The sequence below is a fragment of the Podospora bellae-mahoneyi genome, chromosome 6 (genome assembly GCF_035222275.1).
Source record: "Podospora bellae-mahoneyi strain CBS 112042 chromosome 6, whole genome shotgun sequence".
Lineage (NCBI taxonomy): Eukaryota > Fungi > Ascomycota > Sordariomycetes > Sordariales > Podosporaceae > Podospora > Podospora bellae-mahoneyi.
The window spans coordinates 1811627-1832597 of NC_085885.1; the positions used below are offsets into that span (position 1 = coordinate 1811627).

The 20971-nt window shown below is 51.6% G+C and overlaps 8 protein-coding genes and 1 non-coding gene across 9 annotated transcripts; 4 read left to right on the top strand and 5 right to left on the bottom strand.

Annotated features, from left to right (window-relative positions):
• Positions 1-242: 242 nt before the first annotated feature.
• QC761_602290 (uncharacterized protein) lies at positions 243-2462 on the bottom strand (the record flags this gene model as incomplete). Its single annotated transcript, XM_062880683.1, has 1 exon — positions 243-2462. The coding sequence occupies one exon, from the start codon at positions 2460-2462 to the stop codon at positions 243-245; it is 2220 nt and encodes a 739-aa protein (XP_062729469.1).
• A 493-nt stretch (positions 2463-2955) lies between these two features.
• On the bottom strand, positions 2956-6320 carry QC761_602280 (uncharacterized protein; the record flags this gene model as incomplete). The annotated part of the gene is made up of 4 exons (XM_062880682.1): positions 5967-6320; positions 4694-5900; positions 3814-4609; positions 2956-3755 (listed from the first exon to the last, which is right to left on the bottom strand). Exons 1-4 carry the CDS (start codon positions 6071-6073, stop codon positions 2956-2958), a joined length of 2910 nt encoding a protein of 969 aa, XP_062729470.1. The 5' UTR covers positions 6074-6320.
• An 84-nt stretch (positions 6321-6404) lies between these two features.
• QC761_602270 (uncharacterized protein) lies at positions 6405-8939 on the top strand (the record flags this gene model as incomplete). Its single annotated transcript, XM_062880681.1, has 5 exons — positions 6405-6916; positions 6968-7286; positions 7358-7556; positions 7617-7964; positions 8053-8939. Exons 1-5 carry the CDS (start codon positions 6657-6659, stop codon positions 8937-8939), a joined length of 2013 nt encoding a protein of 670 aa, XP_062729471.1. The 5' UTR covers positions 6405-6656.
• A 367-nt stretch (positions 8940-9306) lies between these two features.
• QC761_602260 (uncharacterized protein) lies at positions 9307-10437 on the bottom strand (the record flags this gene model as incomplete). The annotated part of the gene is made up of 3 exons (XM_062880680.1): positions 9307-9772; positions 9832-9975; positions 10034-10437. The coding sequence occupies 3 exons, from the start codon at positions 10435-10437 to the stop codon at positions 9307-9309; spliced, it is 1014 nt and encodes a 337-aa protein (XP_062729472.1).
• A 1827-nt stretch (positions 10438-12264) lies between these two features.
• Positions 12265-13303, top strand: QC761_602250 (uncharacterized protein). The gene is made up of 2 exons (XM_062880679.1): positions 12265-12672; positions 12735-13303. The coding sequence occupies exons 1-2, from the start codon at positions 12327-12329 to the stop codon at positions 13124-13126; spliced, it is 738 nt and encodes a 245-aa protein (XP_062729473.1). The 5' UTR covers positions 12265-12326; the 3' UTR covers positions 13127-13303.
• A 40-nt stretch (positions 13304-13343) lies between these two features.
• On the bottom strand, positions 13344-14765 carry QC761_602240 (uncharacterized protein; the record flags this gene model as incomplete). The annotated part of the gene is made up of 5 exons (XM_062880678.1): positions 13344-13784; positions 13829-14057; positions 14081-14335; positions 14410-14676; positions 14704-14765. The coding sequence occupies 5 exons, from the start codon at positions 14763-14765 to the stop codon at positions 13344-13346; spliced, it is 1254 nt and encodes a 417-aa protein (XP_062729474.1).
• Positions 14766-17486: 2721 nt separating this feature from the next.
• QC761_602220 (uncharacterized protein) lies at positions 17487-17918 on the bottom strand (the record flags this gene model as incomplete). The annotated part of the gene is made up of 1 exon (XM_062880677.1): positions 17487-17918. The coding sequence occupies one exon, from the start codon at positions 17916-17918 to the stop codon at positions 17487-17489; it is 432 nt and encodes a 143-aa protein (XP_062729475.1).
• A 341-nt stretch (positions 17919-18259) lies between these two features.
• QC761_602210 (uncharacterized protein) lies at positions 18260-19967 on the top strand. Its single transcript, XM_062880676.1, has 3 exons — positions 18260-19209; positions 19266-19740; positions 19798-19967. The coding sequence occupies exons 1-3, from the start codon at positions 18779-18781 to the stop codon at positions 19831-19833; spliced, it is 942 nt and encodes a 313-aa protein (XP_062729476.1). The 5' UTR covers positions 18260-18778; the 3' UTR covers positions 19834-19967.
• Positions 19968-20081: 114 nt separating this feature from the next.
• QC761_0092630 lies at positions 20082-20172 on the top strand. The gene has a single exon. It is a non-coding gene; the product is annotated as a tRNA-Gln (tRNA).
• The last annotated feature ends 799 nt before the right edge of the window (positions 20173-20971 follow it).

Sequence of the window (20971 nt, forward strand, 5' to 3'; positions counted from 1 at the left end):
CCGGACCAGAATTACTGAAAAAATCTTCAAGGTCATATCCGAGCCCACAATTCGGCCAAACATAGTTAGCCAGGGTAAGGAGAGCGGCGTTTGAACTTATCGCCTGCCATGGGAATTAGTGATGAAGTTCGGTGTCCATATTTGGAATTACCGGTTAGAACTGGTTGCACCGAACTTAATAGTTCAGCTGTGGACATGACGAGCAATCCTTCTGCGACATCATCAACTCTTCAATGCCAAGATCAGATGACAACAACCTCTTGCCTCATACTGTGACCCTCATCAAACCAATAAGGCTTCTTCTCAAAGCCCACATCGCCCTCAAGATAGCCCTTGCATCCCATCGTCCCCACCCGCCGGTATGTGCCCGGCTGACCTTCAACAGGAACCAACAAAATTCCTCGTCCCTGTGTCATATTCGGCGACCCTCCTCTCTCGTCATACAGCTGCACCATAGCAAACTGCATCAGGTTCTCCGGCGCCTCATACGTGCAAACCTCAATGCAAGACATCACAATGTCTCTCTTCACCGGCCACTCATCCGGCACATCAACATACCAAGAGAGCCTATCATCCCCCGGCACCTCACCAGACTTCACCCAATCGCTCTCCAAATCCCCAAGCGCCCACCCATAACCGTGATCATGTTTACCGGTCCCATTCCGTTTCCAAACAACCTTCTTCACTCTTCCCCTCAGCCGAATGAAACCTCCCTTGACCTGCCCCAACGGATTACCCCCCACAAGCGTTGTCTCCGCATGAAGCAACTCACAAGCGTATTTATACCCAATGCTCCCATCCAACACCCCCTGATGCAAAAAAATCCTAAAATGCCCATCCAAACTCGCCCAACTCCAACTCGGCGCCCTGTACCTCTCCGGCCTCTTAAATTTGGTCTTCACATCACTAACCCTATGCGCCGCCCACAACAGCTGAAAAAGCATGTCCCCCCTCCACAACCCAGCCAAATACTCCCCCACCCCTTCCTTTATCCTCTTGTACTCCTCCGCAATAGCCATAACAGCCAACAACTTATCATCCCCCATTGTTAACTCCCTCGACGTATAAGCCTCCACAATCACCCCCCAGGCCAACGGATGCCTCACCCCAGCCAAACTCTGATTTCCCGGGTCCAAGTTCTTGAAACTTGCGCCTATGGAATCATAAATCGATCTCAAAGTCGTAATTGGCTCCTCTAGCCCCCCATCTGTATGTCTCGACTCCAAGCAACAAAACACCATCCCCCTGTTTCCGTAAGCAAGCACCCGGGTGGATAATTGTCCCTCCTGGAAGGTCCAAGCCCTGGTGTAAAGAGGTAACATCTCCTGATCCCGCCTCGAGCGCACTGGCATGGCGATAGCTTGTCGTATCTCCCCTTCCTGCTTTCCAACTGGTGAATCGACCCTTACATTAAAGACATACCCCCTGTCGTGAACCCTCGGACGTAGGAACCCGTCAAGGCTGGTAGAAGCTACACCAGCAGCAACGGTGAGGAATGCTCCGCGGTAGATGAGGTGCATGTTGGATATTTCATTCATTTTGTCTCGGTCCGAGTCTTGAATGATGCACAATGCATCCACCCAGAGGTATTTCATTCCTACGCCGTGGGTTACGGTTAAAGCGTCGATGATTGTCAACGGGAGAACATCAAGAGGGATGTTGCGGGAGTAGGTTCCAATGTTTCTTTTGGTGGTTTTGCCGGGTTGGTCGCCGCCCCAGCAGTAGCTTAGGGTTGCATAGGGGGCTGGGGGTGGGTTGCTGACCAGACGAACGATGAGGTGTGGTTCATCTGGGTTTGGAGAATTGGGGCGAGTAACGACTTCCAAGAGGCGGGTGGGCATGTGGCTAAGGTTGAACTCGCGGCATTTGGTGTGGTTGGCGGAGCAATCTCGGAGATATTTCCTGGCTCGGGAGTAGCTGAGTTCAGAGTTGGGGAGGAGGTTGGGTGGCGGTTGGGGTCCGAACAGCTCGTGGGGCTTTTGGCCTGGAACATTGTAGAGCACAAATTCCCCCAACCTATTGTTCATCTTGTAGCCCAGCTTGAGTCGTTCCCAATCGACCTCGAAGAAGTTGACAATGGCTGGCTGCTTCAAAGTCCGCTCGACCCAGATCGGGTTGTCTGGACCTGAGGTCATGCTGACAAGGTAGGCCCCTTGACGAAAGGCAGAGAATAAAGCGCAGTTGTCTTTCAGAGCAGAGATGACATCAGCTTCAGTGAAGCCAATTTGACCGTCATCTTTGCCGTCTTTTGAGTTTTGTCTCATGTCGATCGTGATTTTTGAACAGTGGCGACATGTGTGAGGGGAAACATCTTTCTGGTCCTGGTCTTCCTGGTCATCGGTCATGGGTGGAAGGGCATCGTTGACCACGTGGATAAGTGGCCTTGCTTGGCTCTGAGAACTAGCAGCTGCTTGATTCAGTCCTGGACCTGTCGGCAGATTGTTGACTGGAACTAAGACCATCTCGATGTAGGTGATCGTGTGGAGCTTGAGGATATCAGGAGTTGATGTTACTCTCCGAGGGAAAGAGCAACATTTGAGCGAGGCCTTATTGCCAAGAGCAAGATTCGGGTCCCAACCATGTGGAGCGGGTTGTTGGTGAGTTGACCTCCAACCAACCAATAGCAGTGCAACAAACACGTGAAGGATCGATCCTCTGCATGTTCGAAACAGGTAATAAAATTCTTAACTCCCTTTTGGTTAACATTGCACATTGCAATAAATTTGCCAAGCAAAATATCACGAACAATAGACAGAGTTCCCCGTTACTAGAAACCCCGACTGTGATTGAGGTGGCCAGCTCGAGCTGAGGCTCTGCGCCCAACTCTGACCACTAGGGAGGAATGAAATCATGCTAGTGAAATATCTCGTGTCTGAGATGATGACATCAATTCGAGAAGAAAAAAAGAAAACACAATTAACCACCATACCTCTGACACACAGCCTTCATTGCACATCACCATGTTTCATCATCATCATCATCATCATCCTCCTCGTCGTCTGCAATCGGTCCCGCTGCTTCTGCCTTTCCCGAACCCTCTTTTTTCTTCAGTTCAGCCAGCCTCAACTCTAGCTTCAGCCGCTTGACATTATCATCATCCTCGTCATCAGTGAACATTTCCCCCCGATTACGCCGTCGATTGTGTCTCCTGCCAAGATCGTCCACATTCGATGCCGGATAAACCGGGGGGTTTCTCCCTCTTCGACGACTTCCCCATGGCGCGGACGAATCGGGGGGAAATGTCCCTGGGTTGTTGTCTTGCCGCAGCAGGTCACGTCCAGCGATGACGCTGTACGGGTCGTCTTCTTCTTGGAAGCCATGAATGTCGCGAATGTAGTCATCGAAGTGGGCAGATGTTTGCGCGACGCGTTTGAAATGCCCAACTTTGAGAAGTGGTCGTTTTAGCTCAGTGTTTTCTCCGCCTTCATAGAAGTCCCAGTTTGCCAGTGCTGTGGCTGTCTGGAAAGCGTTTTTCATCTGCCTGCCATTCCATCTCCGGGATGGCTTGTGTTTGTTACGCTCCCAGTGCTGGTCAATGAAGCGTTCAATCTTCTCTTCTTCTATGTCCATGTCTATTCCGCTCGCTTTGAGACGGGACATGTTCCTCTGCCAAATGTCCTTGGCAGACTTCTGGCTGAGTTTTGGGTAGTAGAGACTAATGTGTATGCGTGATCGAAATGCTTCATCGAATTCTCCGACCCTGTTGGTGGTTAGGATGATGACGCCTGCGTAATATTCTAGAACGCGCAGAAAAACTGTGAAACTGATCAACAAGCTGCTCTTGGTTCGATCTATACTTGCAAAACAGCATACCTGAAACTAGACTATTCCTCTCAATGTCTCCCTTTTCTCGCTTCGCCAAGAAGACATCGGCCTCATCCAGAAGCAACACACATCTCCACTTCTGCGCCAACCCACAGAAGGACTCCAATGTCCTCTCAGCTTCTTTTGCTGTGGTGCCGATATCACCGCATGTGATAGGTAAAAGTGGTCTGCCCAACTCAGCAGCGACACACTCAGCTGTGGAAGTCTTGCCCACACCAGGCACCCCGTGCAAAAGAATAATCAACCCTTTGCCTTTGCCAGCGACGAGATCCATAGAGAATGTCTCATGCGCAATACCGCTCTGCTTGGGTACCCGAACATGATTCTTCACGAGGGCCTGAAGGAGTGTTTTGTGGCCGTCAGGCAGCACCAGGTCCTCAAAGTGCGATGTGAGCGACCGGGGGGGAATTTCGCTCACATTGTTGATGTCGAGGGCAAACCACCTGTGGTCGAGCAAGGAGTAGCCATACACGCGGGTGGGAAGCAACAGAGCCCATTCGTCAGTGCAACCGGCTCTTCGGAACTCTTGAATACTCCGCAGTTCTGTTAACTGCAGAAAGTCGGCGTGTCGGTCAGCCTCGAACTTGGAGTCATCAAAGACGTCGGTGACCCAGCTGTTGTCCTGCTTTTCGGGTAACGGATCGAATGTTTCTCGCTTGTCGGCCTTGGTCGGGCTGTAGATGATACTTCCACCCAACTTTACGGAAAATCTGTGATACAGGTTCATGTCCTCCCTAAAGAATTCGATACCTGCCGCTTGATCCACCATGACCTCGCAGTGGAGCTTGCTTATATGTTAGGTACGTGTCTATATATGTTATGAAACTCAAAGGACTAGGGAGATAGGAACCAGCCGAAAGCTTCATACCTCGGTGTCAGCTATCACATAGTTGTAAAAGCCGCGTGTTGTCTGATTAGACTCTCGAATGGTAAACCCGTCATATTTCCTGTGTGTTCCGGTCGCCAGTTCTGTGAACTTCTTTCCCCGGTGAAGGAGTATCTCCTGAATTTTTGAATCATTAGGGTGGAGAAAAGATGGATACAGCGGCAATATTTTGACGGGGCGTGCCCCAACGTAGCGCGAAATGACGAAACGCTTTGGTCTTGGACCCATCCGGAAACCGTCGAAGTCGATGTGGAAGGAGTCGATGATGAAACTGGTGCTTTCGTGGTCCGAGGCTTTGACAATATCGCGGCATCTTTCCTCTGACTCAGTCTCCGAATCCCATTCTCTATCGCGCACTGGGTCGAAAGAGCACTTCTTGCCAGAGTCAAACACTTCACGGCCACCGGTGACGTGAAGGATCTGCAACGCCTGGCATCGACGGTGATCATCCCGATTTTGGAAGAGGTAGGATGTCTGCCCCGGTCGAAAGAGCTGCCACAGGTTCTCAAAAGCGATTTCTGTTATGGTCTTGTTGGAGATCTGGCGCTTGACGTCAAATATATCTGCCATGTCGTGATCCATGAACTCTATAAGACACCGAAACTCGTCCCTCTGTCGTTTAGCGCGATCCGCTATCTCCCTCAGTGTCTCATGGTCCGCCTCAGCCGAGATTTCATCTTCTGACGTCTCTTTTTCTTGAACGACTTCAGCCTGGGCATCAGCTTCGGCTTGGTCGTAGGCTGACTCAAGATCGGCGTAGAACTGTCGTATCTCCGCTTCATGCCCTACAAGATACTTGAACGGACGTACAAAAACGTTTTGGGTCTCGGTAAGCTCCTCCCCGATACACTCCCCTAGGGCGTGCAAAAGGTACTGGGAATTGATGGCGAGCCGATAAGGCACGTCTAGCTGCTGAGACACCTCTGCATTTTGAGAAGATTCACCTTTTTTCTTTCTTATCGCACTTTCCCGTCGCAGCTTCCGTAGGTTGGCCTTGACATTCACCTTGGATGAGGTAATGAGAACGCTTTGGTCCAGGTCGAGTTTGCGCCCCTTTTTGACTCGTCGCCATTCTTCGGGAGGGACTCGTGTTATTTTAGCTTCTTGGGTCTTTGCTGGATCGGTATTCTTTGTTTCATTCACTGAAGTTGTGCCTTCTTGAGTACCGCTGGTCTCGGGTTCTTTTTTGCTTCTGCGCTGTCAGCACCATGGCACCAAGGCACCTAAGCTGGACTGGAATGGAGAGATAACACACCCTGGCTGAGATGATGGGGGCGAAGACTCATCGACGACGTCCTCAACATCGTTTTTATTGAGGACATCGGTGGAAGTGAAAGGAGGGTGATTTTCCACAAGAGACATCTTGATGAAAGTCAGGAATCAATCGTTGCTGCTGTATGCGTTGAGCTCAGGCAACAGTCATAGTGCGGGGTCAAGGGTACCTAGGGTATTTAACACTGAGGTGGATAAGGTTTTGCTTTCGCTCGTATGGTTAACAGCGTGACAAGAATGCCACCGGACAGGAACGGGGCCACTCGCCGTGTTGCCGCCTACGCGCTACTTCAAGAGCCGAATGGCAAAAATGTACGTTCTCGACCGTGTCCCCGCTTCTACAACAAGGCTCTGAACTCACCGAACACAATCTGGGCACGCTACCTATACAAACTTGAGTGTCATCGAACGATCTGTAGAGGCGCAAAACTCCTCAGCCAATGGAAAAGAGGTCATCCTGCAGGGTCTGCATTCGTATCTGTTTCATGTTTGTGTGCCGCACCGTGGCGGGCATGGTGATACCACACTCACACACTGATAGATTCGTTACTATTCTCCCCACCTACCTATCAATCACACAGCAAATGCAAAAAGAAAACCCCTATTTTCCTTGGTCATCTTGGTTGCTTTGCGACTCAGTCATTACAAGCTTCTCCCTTGAAGTTGAGGTATCATGTCGACAAAAGCGCCGAACACTAATCGAGGTCTAGGAACTCTAGTGGACAGCTATGTTCGCAAAAGACTCCGTCGTGACATTCACCCTGCGCTTGCCAAGGTGCGGGACAAATCTGAGGCAGAATCAACATTTCTGAAAGCCACAGGCGCCGAACTCCGAGTATCGTGCCATACAGCTGTGGGTGCGAGCGAAGATGGAAGCCAGAACCCAACGTCCGTTGCCATGGTGGCAGACGAAAATGACTGCGGCATCTCTCTGTAGGTCCATGATCCAATCTTAACCCAATGGTGTTATTGACATGGAAGTAGTGAAGAGATATACCGAGATGCCACACAAGAAAAGCTGCGGTTTCAATTAGCAATCGCTGATTATGAGAAGCTAACATCAGGACCAGAATTCGCTTCAGGAATCACCACCAAGCCTTCGTTTACTTGGGAAGATGTCTTGGAAGAGGCCCAGCGGGCTGCAGACACGTATTCGGAGGCTTCTGGAATGTGGAACAAGATTCGAAAGGGTCTTTGCAGCTTCGGGCGAAATGCAAAGGCTTTCGATGCCTGGGCCAGCTTGCTACCGTCTCAGTCCGAATACCTATCTGTTCTGTGCGGAGGATTGAAGTTTATCCTTGGGGTTTGTATTTTCTGGTGATCTGATTAGGTAGCCTTAATCTTCCGCGACGTACTGATGTCATTCATTCGCAGGCTGCTGCACGCTTGCACGACCTCAGTTCGGATGTTTGTGATGCTCTGGCGGAAATTCCGATTCTGCTAAAAAGCACACATCTGGTGTTGGGGATCTTCAAACACTCCAAGGACCTCCATCAAGCAAGTGCGGACCTTTATTCTGCGATAATAGCAGCACTGCATCACATTGTTTTGTGGTATAGAGAGAAAGCCATCAGTGAGTACACATTCCCTCTCTCCATTCTCTTCCGCATTGCTGAAACTAAATGGTATCCAGAAACGCTTTTCAAGAGTATCCTAAAGCAGGACGCATATGCTATACAACTTACAGAGCTCCTCAGCAACGTTCGCCAACAAGCTGACCGCTTCGAACATGTTGTTCGCCTCAACTCTTACGAGCGTATTGTGACTACGTCCGAGATGGTACGAACCCAAGGTGTCCAGCAGGATGAAAACCACAGCATACTTGTCCGCTATCTCGATGATGCAAACAATGAGTTACACAATTTTCGGGAGGAATTCAGTTCCAAGGCGGTGGACTTGCAATCGCAGGTCAGTGAATTGACCAATGTGTTGGCAGCGTTCTTGGGCAGTGGTGCCTGGATGAATGCGAGGACGCATGATGGTGAGCTACCTCTTAACAGATGTCAACTGGTCAAGTAGCTTATATGCCCGGTTCTTTTGCTGATATCCCCACCCACCTACTCTCACAGTGAGAGGCCCCTATCTTCCGATTCGCAAGGCAAAATCCGAGTCAAGGCTCATACGAGATTCTTCGCCCGGGTCACTACCTCATGGCTCTAAAACCCGCCACAGGCTCGAGGAGACCATATCCACACTAGACTATGACGGCTCAGTGATTGAGAGGGACATAGCCACCAGTTTGCGCAGCGTATGGCAGGTCCCCATTTCAGATCAAGATCGCCTTGTCGCGGCCATACAATCACCAAAGCTCCAGAGCTGGATAACGGAAACAACATCCTCTGCCCTGTTCCTCAACTTCAACGCCACTCGCAACTACCACACGACATCGTTCGTCGCCGCAAAGTTGGCCAATTCAATCCAGTCATCTTCCGTCTTGGTGGTCACCTTCTTTTGCGGTCCACACACGGATCGACGCAGCGAAGATCCAGACTTTGGCGTCACGGGCATGATGCGCAGTTTAATCAGTCAGCTTCTTTTGACATATCCAAATTTTGGTCTACATACCCTCCGTCAGATCCAGGAAAAAGACATGGACGACGTTGAGGACCTCTGCGAAATATTCTACCTCCTCGTTGCCCAGCTTCCACGTCACAAGGCACTTTTCTGCATTTTGGATAGTGTGACCAGTTTCGAGGACAACAACATTTTGCGAGTGGAGAGCGAGACGGCCATGGGGAAATTGATGGAGATAATTACCTGGACGGCCGAGTACGGGTGTTGCTTCAAACTGTTGTTGACGAGTCCTCGAAACAGCCGGGTGCTCTACAAGCATCTGTCGAACCCCGAGCAAGACTCGATTTGGCTACCCGCGAAGGTTCCCTCGCAGGGGGGTTTCACGAAGGGGAAGTGGGACGGGAGTATTGGTGGGGAGGTTGATAAGCTGACGATTTTTTAAGAGGGCTATAGGGAGACTTGTTCAAGGAGGATGTTTGTTGACTTTGCTGGTATCTCATTGGAGAGATGTTACACTTAACTAGCTTACCTACTGCGTATACAGCTTGAAATATACTTGGGCAATCCAGCACAAACGGAAACATGGACATGTGATCAAATATCAGTGGTGAAGTTGGCAATTATATATACTCCTGCCACCTCCACGCCTAGACCCTGCTCGACTCAACAACTGACTTCTAGCTATAGTGAAAGAAAACAAAGATGCAGAAGATAGCCTCCGAGACGCAAAACAAGCTTGCTGTAAATCAGCACTCTCGAGATCGCTCTCGGCTTATACCACCTCTTCACACCCATTATTTCGAATACATCTAAAGGCCCCAGTCCAAAACCTCGGTGTAGTCCTTCTCAACCTCGACCTCACGGCCAACAATGGCACCGCTGCGAACCTTGAGCGTCTTGACGGTGTCGTCGAAGCAATCACCGGTGACGCTTGGGCCGCAAAGAGGAAGAACCTCACGGGTAGACATGTCGCAGAACTTACCCTCGTGCAGAGAGACGAGATCGGGCCCCCTGGAGCTGTCGCTTCCGCAGAGGGTGACGGCGCTGTGCTCAGGGCGGGAAGAGCGGACAAGACGGGTCTCGTTGAAGGCAGGGCGGGAGCCGGCGAGCTTCTCACGCTCCTCGCTTCCGGGCTTCACGGGACCAACGGCGATGCCCTGCTGGGGCTCGCTGCTGCGTCCGGCGAGGCCTCTCTTGCGGGGGGTGACCCAGTAAGAGATGGTGTTGGGCTCCCAGTTGGTGTACCACTTGAGAGAGGGGTTGCTGGCGCAGTAGCTGGATTTAAGGTTAGATGTGATTCAGGGGGTGAGGAGAGCTGGGGATGGTGAACTTACTAGCCGACGTTCTTGCCTCTGTTCCGAGATTCATCAGCAAACTCATGAATATGAGTCTGGAAGGCTGTCTTGGGCCTGTCGCCATTGCGATCGATCCAGGCGCAGTTGAGGGTCTTGCCGCTCTGGACGATGTTGGAATAATACCTACGAGTTTGTTAGGCACTGGTCCTATTGCTCGCAGACGACAAAGAGTATCTCTTACCAGTCCTGGTTGCAGGACGAGCTGTCCGCCCAGTTACCAACCCAGCCGTACTTGGACCCGTCGGCCCAGCTGTTGGTGATGTACGCGATGCAGATCGCATCGTCGTTGCCCGTGAACAGGGCGTACGTGGGCTGATGGGGCTGGGACAGCTGGACCGTCACGTCCTTGAAGGAGCCGTGGTTGATCTTGCCAGGGTCATACCTGGCACCGATAAACTGGCCGGCCTCATTCCAGACACGGATATCGGGCGCATCACCACCGGCGTTCGAGAGGCCGCTCGGACCATCAAGACCGACGTGGATGCGGAACTTGGTCTCATACTGGTTGGGCCTGTCCGGGATGTTGGATTGGATGAACCCCAGGACGGTGAGGATTCCCGAGAAGACTCCGAAAGCGGTAGCCATGATGAACAAGAGAGGATGTGATGATCGGTGGGTTGAAGTTGGGAGTTCTTGAAGGGCAAGCTGCTGGGTGCTGATCAATTCGAACCACCTTGAGACGTCTTGAGCCTCCTTTATATACAGTTTCGTTTTGCTGCCTACGTCTCTCTCATCCTGGACAACTGCAAAGACCTTGTCATAAAAGTTGGTGCTTGCTGCGGCGTAGTCATGTCTTCGTCCTCTTCTCGAGAAGTTCATGACCGTAGAAATCCCAACCCTAGTCCCAGGACGACTCTGCATTCGCAGCATTTTCTTGTTTGGGAAGCTATACGAGAGGCAGAGATAGATTCCTCGGGTCTGTCGACTGGCAGGATTGTGACCAAGCGTGGCTAGTGTAGGAATGTCATGTCGACAGACCCAACATGCATACTCAGCGCTTACTGAGGAGTAGAGGATACTCTTGGCCCCCCTAAACCCTGACCGAAAGCCCGGGTCTTTGTTTTATTTTGCCTTATCCCAAGGCAGGGCCTTTAGGTGAAGTACCTTGCACAGTAGACTCTGCTTTGCCCCTGGGTGAGAGGCATTGATCTCATAGCACATCTTCACAAAAAGAGATACTCCATCCATTCCATACGCCGAGGGTGTCGACATTTACCTGAACCAGCACCGACATTCATCGTTTGCTTTGACCAAGCCGCCATGGGCGTATGCCAACCAAACAGGAGGACTGGTCAACGCGGTCTCCGGCCGGATGTTCTCTTCAAATTAGCATCAAGTTAGCCAAGCCTGCTGTTGGGCGTTCCCCTTTAGACTATTGCTTTTCCCTGCATCCATGAATCGTGCTCGGTAAGGTATTCCAAATCCATGGTTGGGAGGTTTCTACCCAACTGATTGACATACACCTAGTCCATACCTAATGCATGAACGTTGAAGTGATGTAAGTCAGCCAAGTATTCACACTTGATTATACACCCCTCCCACAACTCTAAAAAAGCCGAACCGCCATCAATTCGAATACCTCTCCGAATTTCAATGGCATCTGTCCCCATCCTACATCAGGTCGGTGCGATCAAGGGTTTTGATACTGCTCAATCTGAAAACTCGTGAAGAACTTGTGAAGTCTTTGTTGGCCAAGACAATATGAAGTGGAACTCATGGACCACCCCCTGCCTCAACTGCAACAAAAACTCAGGCAACTCGAGCCGGCTCGGCGTATCCGGCCTTCAGAGGCACAGTTGGTGGAGGTCAGACAGTCTCAGATTTTGGTATACCTGACCAGTCATATTCCCTGATTTTAGCAACGGTCCAATCATGTCCCATGGAACACACCCTCAGCGACGGCGTATCAGAGATCCTACAGCACTACAAGCCAAGGCACGATGTCTTATAACAGCAAATGCTGAGTGGATTTATACGCAGTAAAGATCTGTCGCTTACACAAACGCTCCACAGCGACTGGACCCCTGATGCAGAGTTGGCAAGACAAGTGCTTACTTTTGTGTCTCCGCATTCGTTGAGTTTCTTCTTGTCATGGCTTTCACTTTAGCTAAGATCTACAACGTTGATCACACGACCCGCCTGCCCGCCGGAGCCGCCCCAGCGGGCAATGCGTTCGCTGGCAGTTGGTTAATGAAGAAACAAAACGTGTTGGCCGAGTGGGTGTCCGCTTTGCCAAGTTAACGGGGAGAAGGAGCATAACCCGGAGCGTAGCATTCAGGCTCGGTGAGTCCCAAAGCAAAGAAAAGCAAAGAAAATAGTCAGTCTAACGTTGATGCAGGGTCCTTTTCGTGACGAGGACGCTTTCTTGGCGGTAGGGCTGAGTCAAATAAGTGTAATAACACGTCCCTGAACAAAAACTTCATGAATCGCATCTGCCCATCTCCCTCACCTGTGGGCAACAGGAAAAATATTCAATGCTTTCCCCCAAACTTCTCGTTCTGGCGGCTTTGTCGTCGGCCTCGGTGGCCTTTGATCCTGCCACAGACACAACCTGCAACGACCAAGGAATCTGCCTGTCTTCTTTTATTTGGTGTGACAAGAATGGACAGTCGTGCTCCTACCCAGAGGGCGCGGACGCGTTGATCCCGTCCAGCACCGCGGCGTCGTACGCTGTGCTTTATCACCATGTCGAGTACGAGATTCGCTGGCGTCAGGCCAAGCGGGATACTGATGTTTTGATCGAATGGCTGTTTGATGGGAGCCCGTTTCAGAGCGAGGAGGAGAAGTCGGCTCGTGAGCTTCCTGTTATGTGGAGTACCAGTGCGTGATCCTTCACCCTCTTGTATGGAATAAAAACATTTGGCTAACTTTGTTCCATCTAGACGTGACAACCTCGAGCACTGATGGATCCTTCACCTTTGATCCGTTCACCATCCTAAAGGACTTCCCCACGCGGCACGCGCCTAACATGTCTGCCGGGGAGGCCGGGTCTTCGGCGAGTGGTATGGCCAACACCATCCGCCTCAGCCAGCCCGGTTCCGGCTTCCCGGAGGTTTACACCGATCAGTTCAGTGTCCAGTCGGGCTGGGCTCATCAGCTGGTGAGGAACATCCGCGAGGAGGAGGCGGATGTTCGTGCGGATGAGAAGCGAAAGATGAGACTTGGGGTTGGGATTGGTGTCGGTTTGGGAGTTCCGTTGCTGTCTACCGTGATGTGGTGGGCTGGTTCAAGACAGGGAGCTTCCAGGGCGACTCGCTCCGTCGAGGGCAAATAAATGAGCTGCAAGTGAAGCTATGGGACTGGGTATAGAGTGCTCATTGGGAAATGAGAGCCGGGTAGTCATGTTGCCTGTTTTTCAAAGGCAAGCATCGTCACAGAGTGACATGATGCAAGCCGACTGGGACGGAGATGGATGTCGCGGATGATAACGGAGTGCTTGAAATTACCTGGGTTGTTTGGAGTCTGACATTGACAATCCACGTATATATTCCCTATAACCCGACATTTTGACACCCCCTCATCGAAGACCCCGAAGCCTGCTCCTCATAAGTAAAAGCGCTTTCTCCCTCCACTTCATCATTAACATCCAGCTCCTCCATCATCATCGAATGACCCCCTCTTTTCCCTCGAACAACCCGCTTGATAATCCCCTTTCCCTTCTTATCCTTCCTCGTAATCTCAAACTCCTTCCGCGCATAGTCTGACTTCCCATCCAGCGCCATCTCAGCCAACGCCTTGCCAAGCAAAGGAACAAACTTCATGGCCCAACCCGCGGTGAAAACCACAACGCTTTTTTCAGCTCCTCCTGCTAGATACTCCTTTGGCAGGTAATCAAGTACAAACATATTGTCAAAGACATTAGTCTGCAAACAGCTCAGCGTAAAAGCCAGTACGGTAGGATCAACACCGACAACGTGCTTCTTGATAAACTCCTGCGTGTCCCGGGTGTCAGCTGGGTTCACGACGTTAGACAGACGTTCACTGGGGTCCTTGATGCGGCGGGTGGCTGCGTCGACGGCGATGCGAGTGACATTGGGGGGCCCCAGGGGACGGTGGGGAATCCGTAGAAGAGCTGGGATCGCCGGTGTTTGTTTGGGGCGAATTGGAACGACATGCTAGGGAAGATGGTGCCGTTGGGTCCGGGGTTGGTGTTGAAGTATGAGGCGACTATTTCCCAGATGTCGAGATCGAGGGAGATGCCGAAGCTGGGTCGTAGGACGTGGTTGACGTAGGTGCCAGAGGCAATAAGATCTTCTTGGCTTTGAAAAGTGCCGGGTCAGTGTCGTGACGGATGGCGTGGACCTCCCAGATGGTCTTGTCGGTGGTGTGCTGTTTGGCCTCGGCGCCGTAATCTTTGGCTAGGCTGAGAAGGCTGCGCAAGAGAAGCTGGACGTTGATGACGCCGTTGTCGGGGGCGAAGAGACCGATCCATTCAGGGGGCAGATTTTTGAAGGGTAGCGCTCTTCGATTTCCTTGGCCGTTACTGAGAAGAAAGGGCTTCTAGTGTTCAGTACTATGGATGTTGAAGACCATGAACTCTTACATTCTTGGTAAGACATCCCAAGCCGCTCTAAATTGGGCACCGGACCTATTAGAGTCCCTTCAGGGCTGTCACCACGAAATTTCTTGTCTCCAAAGTTGAGCAAGCCGCTCATCCAGCGGAGAGACGAGCCCGAATCGCTCTCGAGTTTGTCCCAGAGTTTCATGGCGTCCTTTGCGAGTTCGGCCATGAAGTCCTCCGTGTACATGGTACGGAACATGCGGGCGAGATCATTCGAGCTTCCAGCTTGATTGAAAAAGTTGTTCTGCTCCAGTACAATGACGCTCGCACCTGTTTTGCCCACCTCTTACGCAGCGGCGAGCCCGACAGGACCGCCTCCCACCACGACGAGGTCAAAGACTTCCGTGAGCATGTTAGTGAATAGTTCGCTGAAGTCGTCAAGGCTGTTTGTGTGAGGGGTGTATGAATGGGATGAAAATGAACAGGTTGGGCTCAACAAATATAAGGACTTCTTGGCCTTCCTGTGAGCATTTTGAGCCCTGCATTCACTAGGACCCGAGTTTCTGCACCTCTCTGTCGGAGTTGTTCTCCGCTCGCCTCATCTCAGACCATACTTGTGGTTCTAGACTCTCGGGCTTGCAGCTTCAAAGCTGCCAACCATGTCGAGTTTGATGCCCTACGTCAAATTGACAAATATTGTGGGCTTTATAGACCTTGGCTGCGTAATTCCATGCGGGGATAACTGAGGGCAATCAATACCATGTGGAATGTACTTTCTCACAAAAACGTGGCATAGCTGTTTCAGTGTTTGTGTCCTGACAGTGGCTAGCTGAAAGCGCAGTCATTATAATTCTTGTTGTGGCAGAAGCGGCAATGACATTTTGTGAGAACCAGTGGATTCCATCCAGGTTTATAACTGGGTGAATGGAGAGTAACAGCCCGAATTTTTGTTTCCATGTGTACATCTCTCAGCTTATTCTCTGTTTGCTCCCTGCCCAAAGTGAACCGCCATGAGCACCACCACTACGACTAGCATCAAGGCTCGCTGGGCTCAGCGGCTCATTCGCATCAAGCTTGCGGCGGAGCTCAACGCCCTTCAGGAGAAGGAGTCATTCAGAGGTGGTCACCCAGAGGGCGGTCTCGCAGGTTGGCTTCCAATCTCCAGCACCGACGGACCTTTCACCTGGGACAACCTTCCTCATGATATAAGTCTTGAACACGACGAGGCCATCGTCATTTCCACGATGGCGATGGCGCTGGCGACTTTACCCCGCCAGCTCACAAAGTCTGCATTGTAGGCGCCGGTATCGCGGGCCTCTACATCGCGATGATCCTCGACAGCTTGAAGATTAGTTATGATATCCTCGAGGCTAACCCGAACCGTGTGGGCGGACATTACTATACGTACCGCTCAGCGAGGAACCACACGATTCCTACGACATTGGCGCCATGCGATACCCCAAGATTCCCACCATGCAATGCACCTTCGACCTGTTCGAACTCACCAAGATGCCCTTGATCCCATACTACCTGAATGGCCCAGCAAACCCCAAGCTCTTCAATGACCGTTTCTTCGCTCACGGCGTCATTGACCCTATCATGTGAGCAGAAGAAACGGTGGCGGCGTCCCCGATGATGTTGTCGACAATGTTGACAAGCTTCTCAACGATGCTTTCGGATCATACAAGGACGAACTTGCCAAGGATTTCAACAAGGGGTTCGACAATCTGATGACGGTTGACGACTACAGCACCCGGGAGTTCCTAAGGCGAGGCGGCCCAGACGGAACGCTGCCCAAGTATGACTTCTTTGCCATCCAGTGGATGAAACCCAAGGGACCTCAACCAACCTCTTCGACCAGGCCTTTTCCGAGAGCGTAATGGACTCGTTCGACTTTGAGAACCCAACGCGCGATGTCGAGTGGTTCTGCATCGAGGGCGGCACATCACTCCTCACCGACGCCATGCAAGCCAGTCTCAGCACCAAGGTTGAGACAGGTAAGCGTGTCGAGGTCATCTCCATCAACTGGACCTCACATGACGACGGCAACATGTCTGTCAAATGTGCCGGTGAAACCGAAGCCCGCACGGGATACAGCACCTTGTTCAGCACCACAACCCTCGGTTCCCTCGGCCGCATGGACTTGCGCAGCCTCGAGCTCCATCCCTCGCAGAAGGACGCCATTCGCGCCCTGCACTACGACGAATCAGTCAAGGTGGCTCTCAAGTTCTCGTACCCCTGGTGGATTGTCGACTGTGGCATCACCGAAGGCGGGGTTGCCAGCACCGATCTGCCGCTGCGAACATGCGTCTACCCATCCCTACAACCTTCACGACGGCAAGGAAAAACTCGCCGTGCTGCTGGCCTCATACACTTGGGCACAGGACGCCACCCGCGTAGGCTCTCTCGTCAACAACCGCGCATCCCTCGCCGGTGAGGAGGAACTTGTTGAGCTCATCCTCCGCGACCTCGCCCTCCTGCACGCTGAAACTATATTATACGACAAGATTCGAGCTGCTTTCACCGGCGTCCATCACGCCTATTCGTGGCCGTAGGACCCGAATACGGCCGGTGCCTTTGCATTGTTTGGGCCGGGCCAGTTTAGTAACCTGTACCCGTACTTGACGCGCCCGGCGGCTGACAGCAAGTTCCACATTGTTGGGGAGGCATCGAGCGCCCACCATGCCTGGATCGTTGGGGCTCTCGACAGTGCCGTCGCCGCCGTGTTACGCTTCCTCAAACGGTTCGAGTTGCGTGACCAGCTCAGGGAGCTCGAAGAGAAGTGGGGAGGTGTCGAGGGGCTGGAGACAGGTGCGAAGGGCACATTGCATTTGCAGGTCGCAATGAGGATGTTGAGGGAAAAGAACCAGGTCAAGGTTTGAGAGGCCCTTCTCTCCTTTAGGACGATGACTTCTCTTGAATGGAGGAGTACTGAATGCTGGATACCTGGATATTATGTGATATTAAGCTGGCAGTTCTCCTCTATTACACAGCAAACTCCAACCAAAAGCATTTAGACTCTCTTGAGGGCAAACAACAAGTGTCGACGATCAACAGATTAACAGGCTAACCATCCAATGACCCCCCTTCCCACCGGCTTCCATTCCCCATCCCTCCTCATGCCCTCCCTATCTTATTTGTAATCCCACTCATACTCATCCAACAAATAGCACGAAGTACGCCCCCACGGCGTCGGCTCCATACCCCTAAAGAGATCGAAGTAGTCCTTCCCTGTATCAGTGATGACAAAGGTCCCGTTTCCAAGGTCTTGAACCTCGCCAAAGCTCGAAGACCACTTTGAGTATTCGTCCCAGCTGGCCGCGCGCTCGAGCGCGAGTGCCTGTGAGCAGCTCTCGCAAAGCCCTCGGATGATAACTTTCCTGTTTGCGTCATCGAACTCGTAAGTTACATTCAGCGGAATGTAGGCGATGCATTCTGAAAGATCCCAGGCGACCCAGCATGCCATAACATCGCGCGAGACGCGGCAGCGTTTGGTAAGTTGCTGGGCTGGAGCGGCGAGGGCAAGAGCAAAAAGAGATGTGTGGAGGAGGGCGGCGAGTCTCATTGCCACTAAATAGTGTTGATGTGATGGTCAATTACCTACATGACAGCCGACTTTATGATGGGTCGTCTTTAAGAGCTGCCATATATATGTAAGGGCTGCGCCCCACGGGTGAGGGCCGTCATTGAAGTCCCGTGGTGTTTGGGGAGGGTTGTGTCGAAGGAATTATCCAGATTAAACGACAAGTTTCTCGGGCGACACAAGAGATCGAATATAGGTGTTGCCAAGGCCTGGAAATTGAAGATCAACACCTTGACATGTCTTGGGGTTGTCTTGGGGTGCTCTAAAAGGAAGCATTTCCCGCTTTGGACTGCTAGGCATCTTCCGAGGTCATCACGATCTCCATCGACGACAAAATCTCTTCTCAAACTACCTACCCATCAAAACAGACTACCAGTTAGTAAAGGGACAAATCTCACCCCATTGTCCTGTTTTCCCCTTTCTCCCCATGGCGACCTTACCTGCCTTACTCACAAGTTCAGACAACCAATTCGCCCTTTTCGCCACGTACACAAAGAGCGTAAACTTCTCACAACTATGAGCTCGAGGTGTAGCTGAGGCTGAAACAAACCAAGAATGACTACCCCAAAGAAACCCCAAATTCTTACCAATATCTCGTTACTCAATAATAGGGCCTATGGCGCAACTGCTTTTCCGCGCCCTTGTCAACGCCAAACTGCGGGGTGAGCCGCGGGGCGCGGGGGCACCGGGGGTAGCTCCCCTTATCGCCGGCATTGTCGAATGCGGGGCCGGCCCGGCAGAGTGGATAGCTATGGCGTCAGCAAGCACCCTCCTACTGACCCCCGTGTTTTGTTCTCCGGTGACGGGAACCCCTAATAATAATTGTCATTCTCCTCAATAACATGTTGTTGCCTGCCGCCGCAAGACTGAGCTATAAATCATTTTCTCAACTTTTCAAAACTTCGCCAAAATCAAACGCTCGGTTCATCCTTGCCCCGCTCTTCACCCCGCCATCAATCATAAGAACAATGTCCTCCGCTGTTGCTAAGCGCCTCGAGGGCAAAACGGTGGTCATTACCGGTGCTAGCTCCGGCATCGGAAGGAGCACCGCTTTTGAGTTTGCTCGTACTGCTCCAAAGAACCTGAAGCTTGTTCTTACCGCGAGGAGGATTGATACCCTGAAGCAGATCGCGGCGGATATTGTTGCCGAAGTTGGTGAGGGGGTCAAGGTGTTGCCTGTTCAGCTTGATGTGAGCAACCCCGAGGAGGTCAAGACGTTTGTCGGGAAACTGCCGGAGGAGTTTAGGGATATTAATGTTTTGGTGAACAATGCGTATGTCTTTGATCCCATCCTTTTTTTCTTCATGGCCCATACTGAACAAGATACAGGGGTCTCGTCAAAGGTCTCGCCCGAGCACCCGAGATTGCCGAGGAAGACATCAACATCATGTTCAATACCAACGTTACTGGTCTGATCAACATGACACAGGCTATTCTCCCCATCTTCAAGAAGCGGCCTGAGGGTGGTGCTGGCGACATCATCAACGTTGGCAGCATCGCCGGCCGTGAGCCATACCCCGGTGGCAGCATCTACTGCGCTACCAAGGCGGCGGTTCGCAGCTTCACCGATGCTTTGCGCAAGGAGCTTATCGCTACTCGCATTAGGGTCATGGAGATTGACCCCGGTCAGGTTGAGACTGAGTTCTCTGTTGTCAGATTCTACGGTGACAAGGCCAAGGCGGACGCTGTCTATGCGGGCTGCGAGCCGTTGACGCCAGATGACATTGCCGAGGTGGTTGTGTTTGTTGCTGGCAGAAGGGAGAATGTTGTCATTGCTGATACTCTGATCTTCCCCAGTCACCAGGTATGTTCCTTTTAGATTCCATGTGTGGGGGCTAGACTAATTTGCTGTGATCAACAGGCCGGTGCTGGTATCTTACACAAGAAGTCGACTTAAGGAGATGTATGGTCGGCGGAGAGGACGGATTTGATGCTGTCACTTTTTTAGTACATATTCTAGATAGAAGGCGAGCAATTGAGACCTTTTAGAGCCACAAATAATGTCATGAGCATCTCGTCAGGAAGAGGGACTTTGTACCTTACACCCTAACCCTGGAGTGATATCGGCGGCCAAAAAGGGGGTGCCAAGCGGGGATCAGCCACATAGACCCAAAATTCCGCGTTTGTTCCCACCAACAAATCAATGGTTGTGTAGTGTAGTGGTTATCACTCTGGATTTTGACTTGTTCAAGTCACATTCCTTCCAGTAACCCCGGTTCGAACCCGGGCACGACCTTCTGCTTTTGCTTCTCTTTCTCTCTCTTGCACAGGCCTGTTGGCTGTCCTACTTTTGCGTTATTGCTTCTTTTTTTTTCTTCCCCATGTCCATCCTGTTCAGCTCTGCAGGCCCATTAATGCAGTTCTCGTGGTTGCTCAAGCCAAGATTTCTAGATCGAATCGCGAAGTCGGCATGGTTTTGCAACCCAACCCAACACAAAGTCTCACCATGGGGCTCATCTGGTATCCTTTTCTTGAATGCCACTTGTCCATCATCCGACTTTCTACGAGAAAGACGGCATTCTCGAGGTCCTCACTGCTTTTTTCTCCGACGAAACGCCGGGTAACCAACCCGGTACGCTTGTCTCGTGGTGGCTTTCGCAATGATCCAATGAAAGCTTTCCACTTACACGTCTTTTCTTCCTGTTGTGTTTCCCTCACTCCTATCCATCCATCCATCCATTCACACCACCATCCATGATAAAACGTGCGCGATATTTCTTTTTTTCTTTTGATAGATGGCCTCGCACAAACAGCCCGGGTCAGACCATCCGGAATATCCTCCCAGAACAGAGCTCGATGAGGACCAAAGAAAAGAGACCTTCATATTTCCCCAACGACTACCCTGATTCGCCCGATGGTGTGTCAAAGCTCTCCATTATCGCCCAGCCGCTGTTGCATCTACCAAGCGTCCAACGTGGTTGTTGTAACCCCGCCGATCACAGAATGGTCAGGAGAAGGTCAAAAGCATGAGCTCCCTAGCTTCAGTCAACCTGCATCATGGAGTGTTGAACAGCAGCTACTTAGCTAAAAAACTA

What these genes read in the sequence shown, in the direction of transcription:
- QC761_602250 (XM_062880679.1), top strand. Translation starts at nt 12,327, where the DNA reads ATGCTTTCCCCCAAACTTCTCGTTCTGGCGGCTTTGTCGTCGGCCTCG. An exon ending in TCCTGTTATGTGGAGTACCA is followed by an intron (nt 12,673 to 12,734) that starts GTGCGTGATCCT and finishes TGTTCCATCTAG; the next exon opens with ACGTGACAACCTCGAGCACT.
- QC761_602210 (XM_062880676.1), top strand. Translation starts at nt 18,779, where the DNA reads ATGTTGTTGCCTGCCGCCGCAAGACTGAGCTATAAATCATTTTCTCAA. An exon ending in AATGTTTTGGTGAACAATGC is followed by an intron (nt 19,210 to 19,265) that starts GTATGTCTTTGA and finishes AACAAGATACAG; the next exon opens with GGGTCTCGTCAAAGGTCTCG. An exon ending in TGATCTTCCCCAGTCACCAG is followed by an intron (nt 19,741 to 19,797) that starts GTATGTTCCTTT and finishes TGTGATCAACAG; the next exon opens with GCCGGTGCTGGTATCTTACA.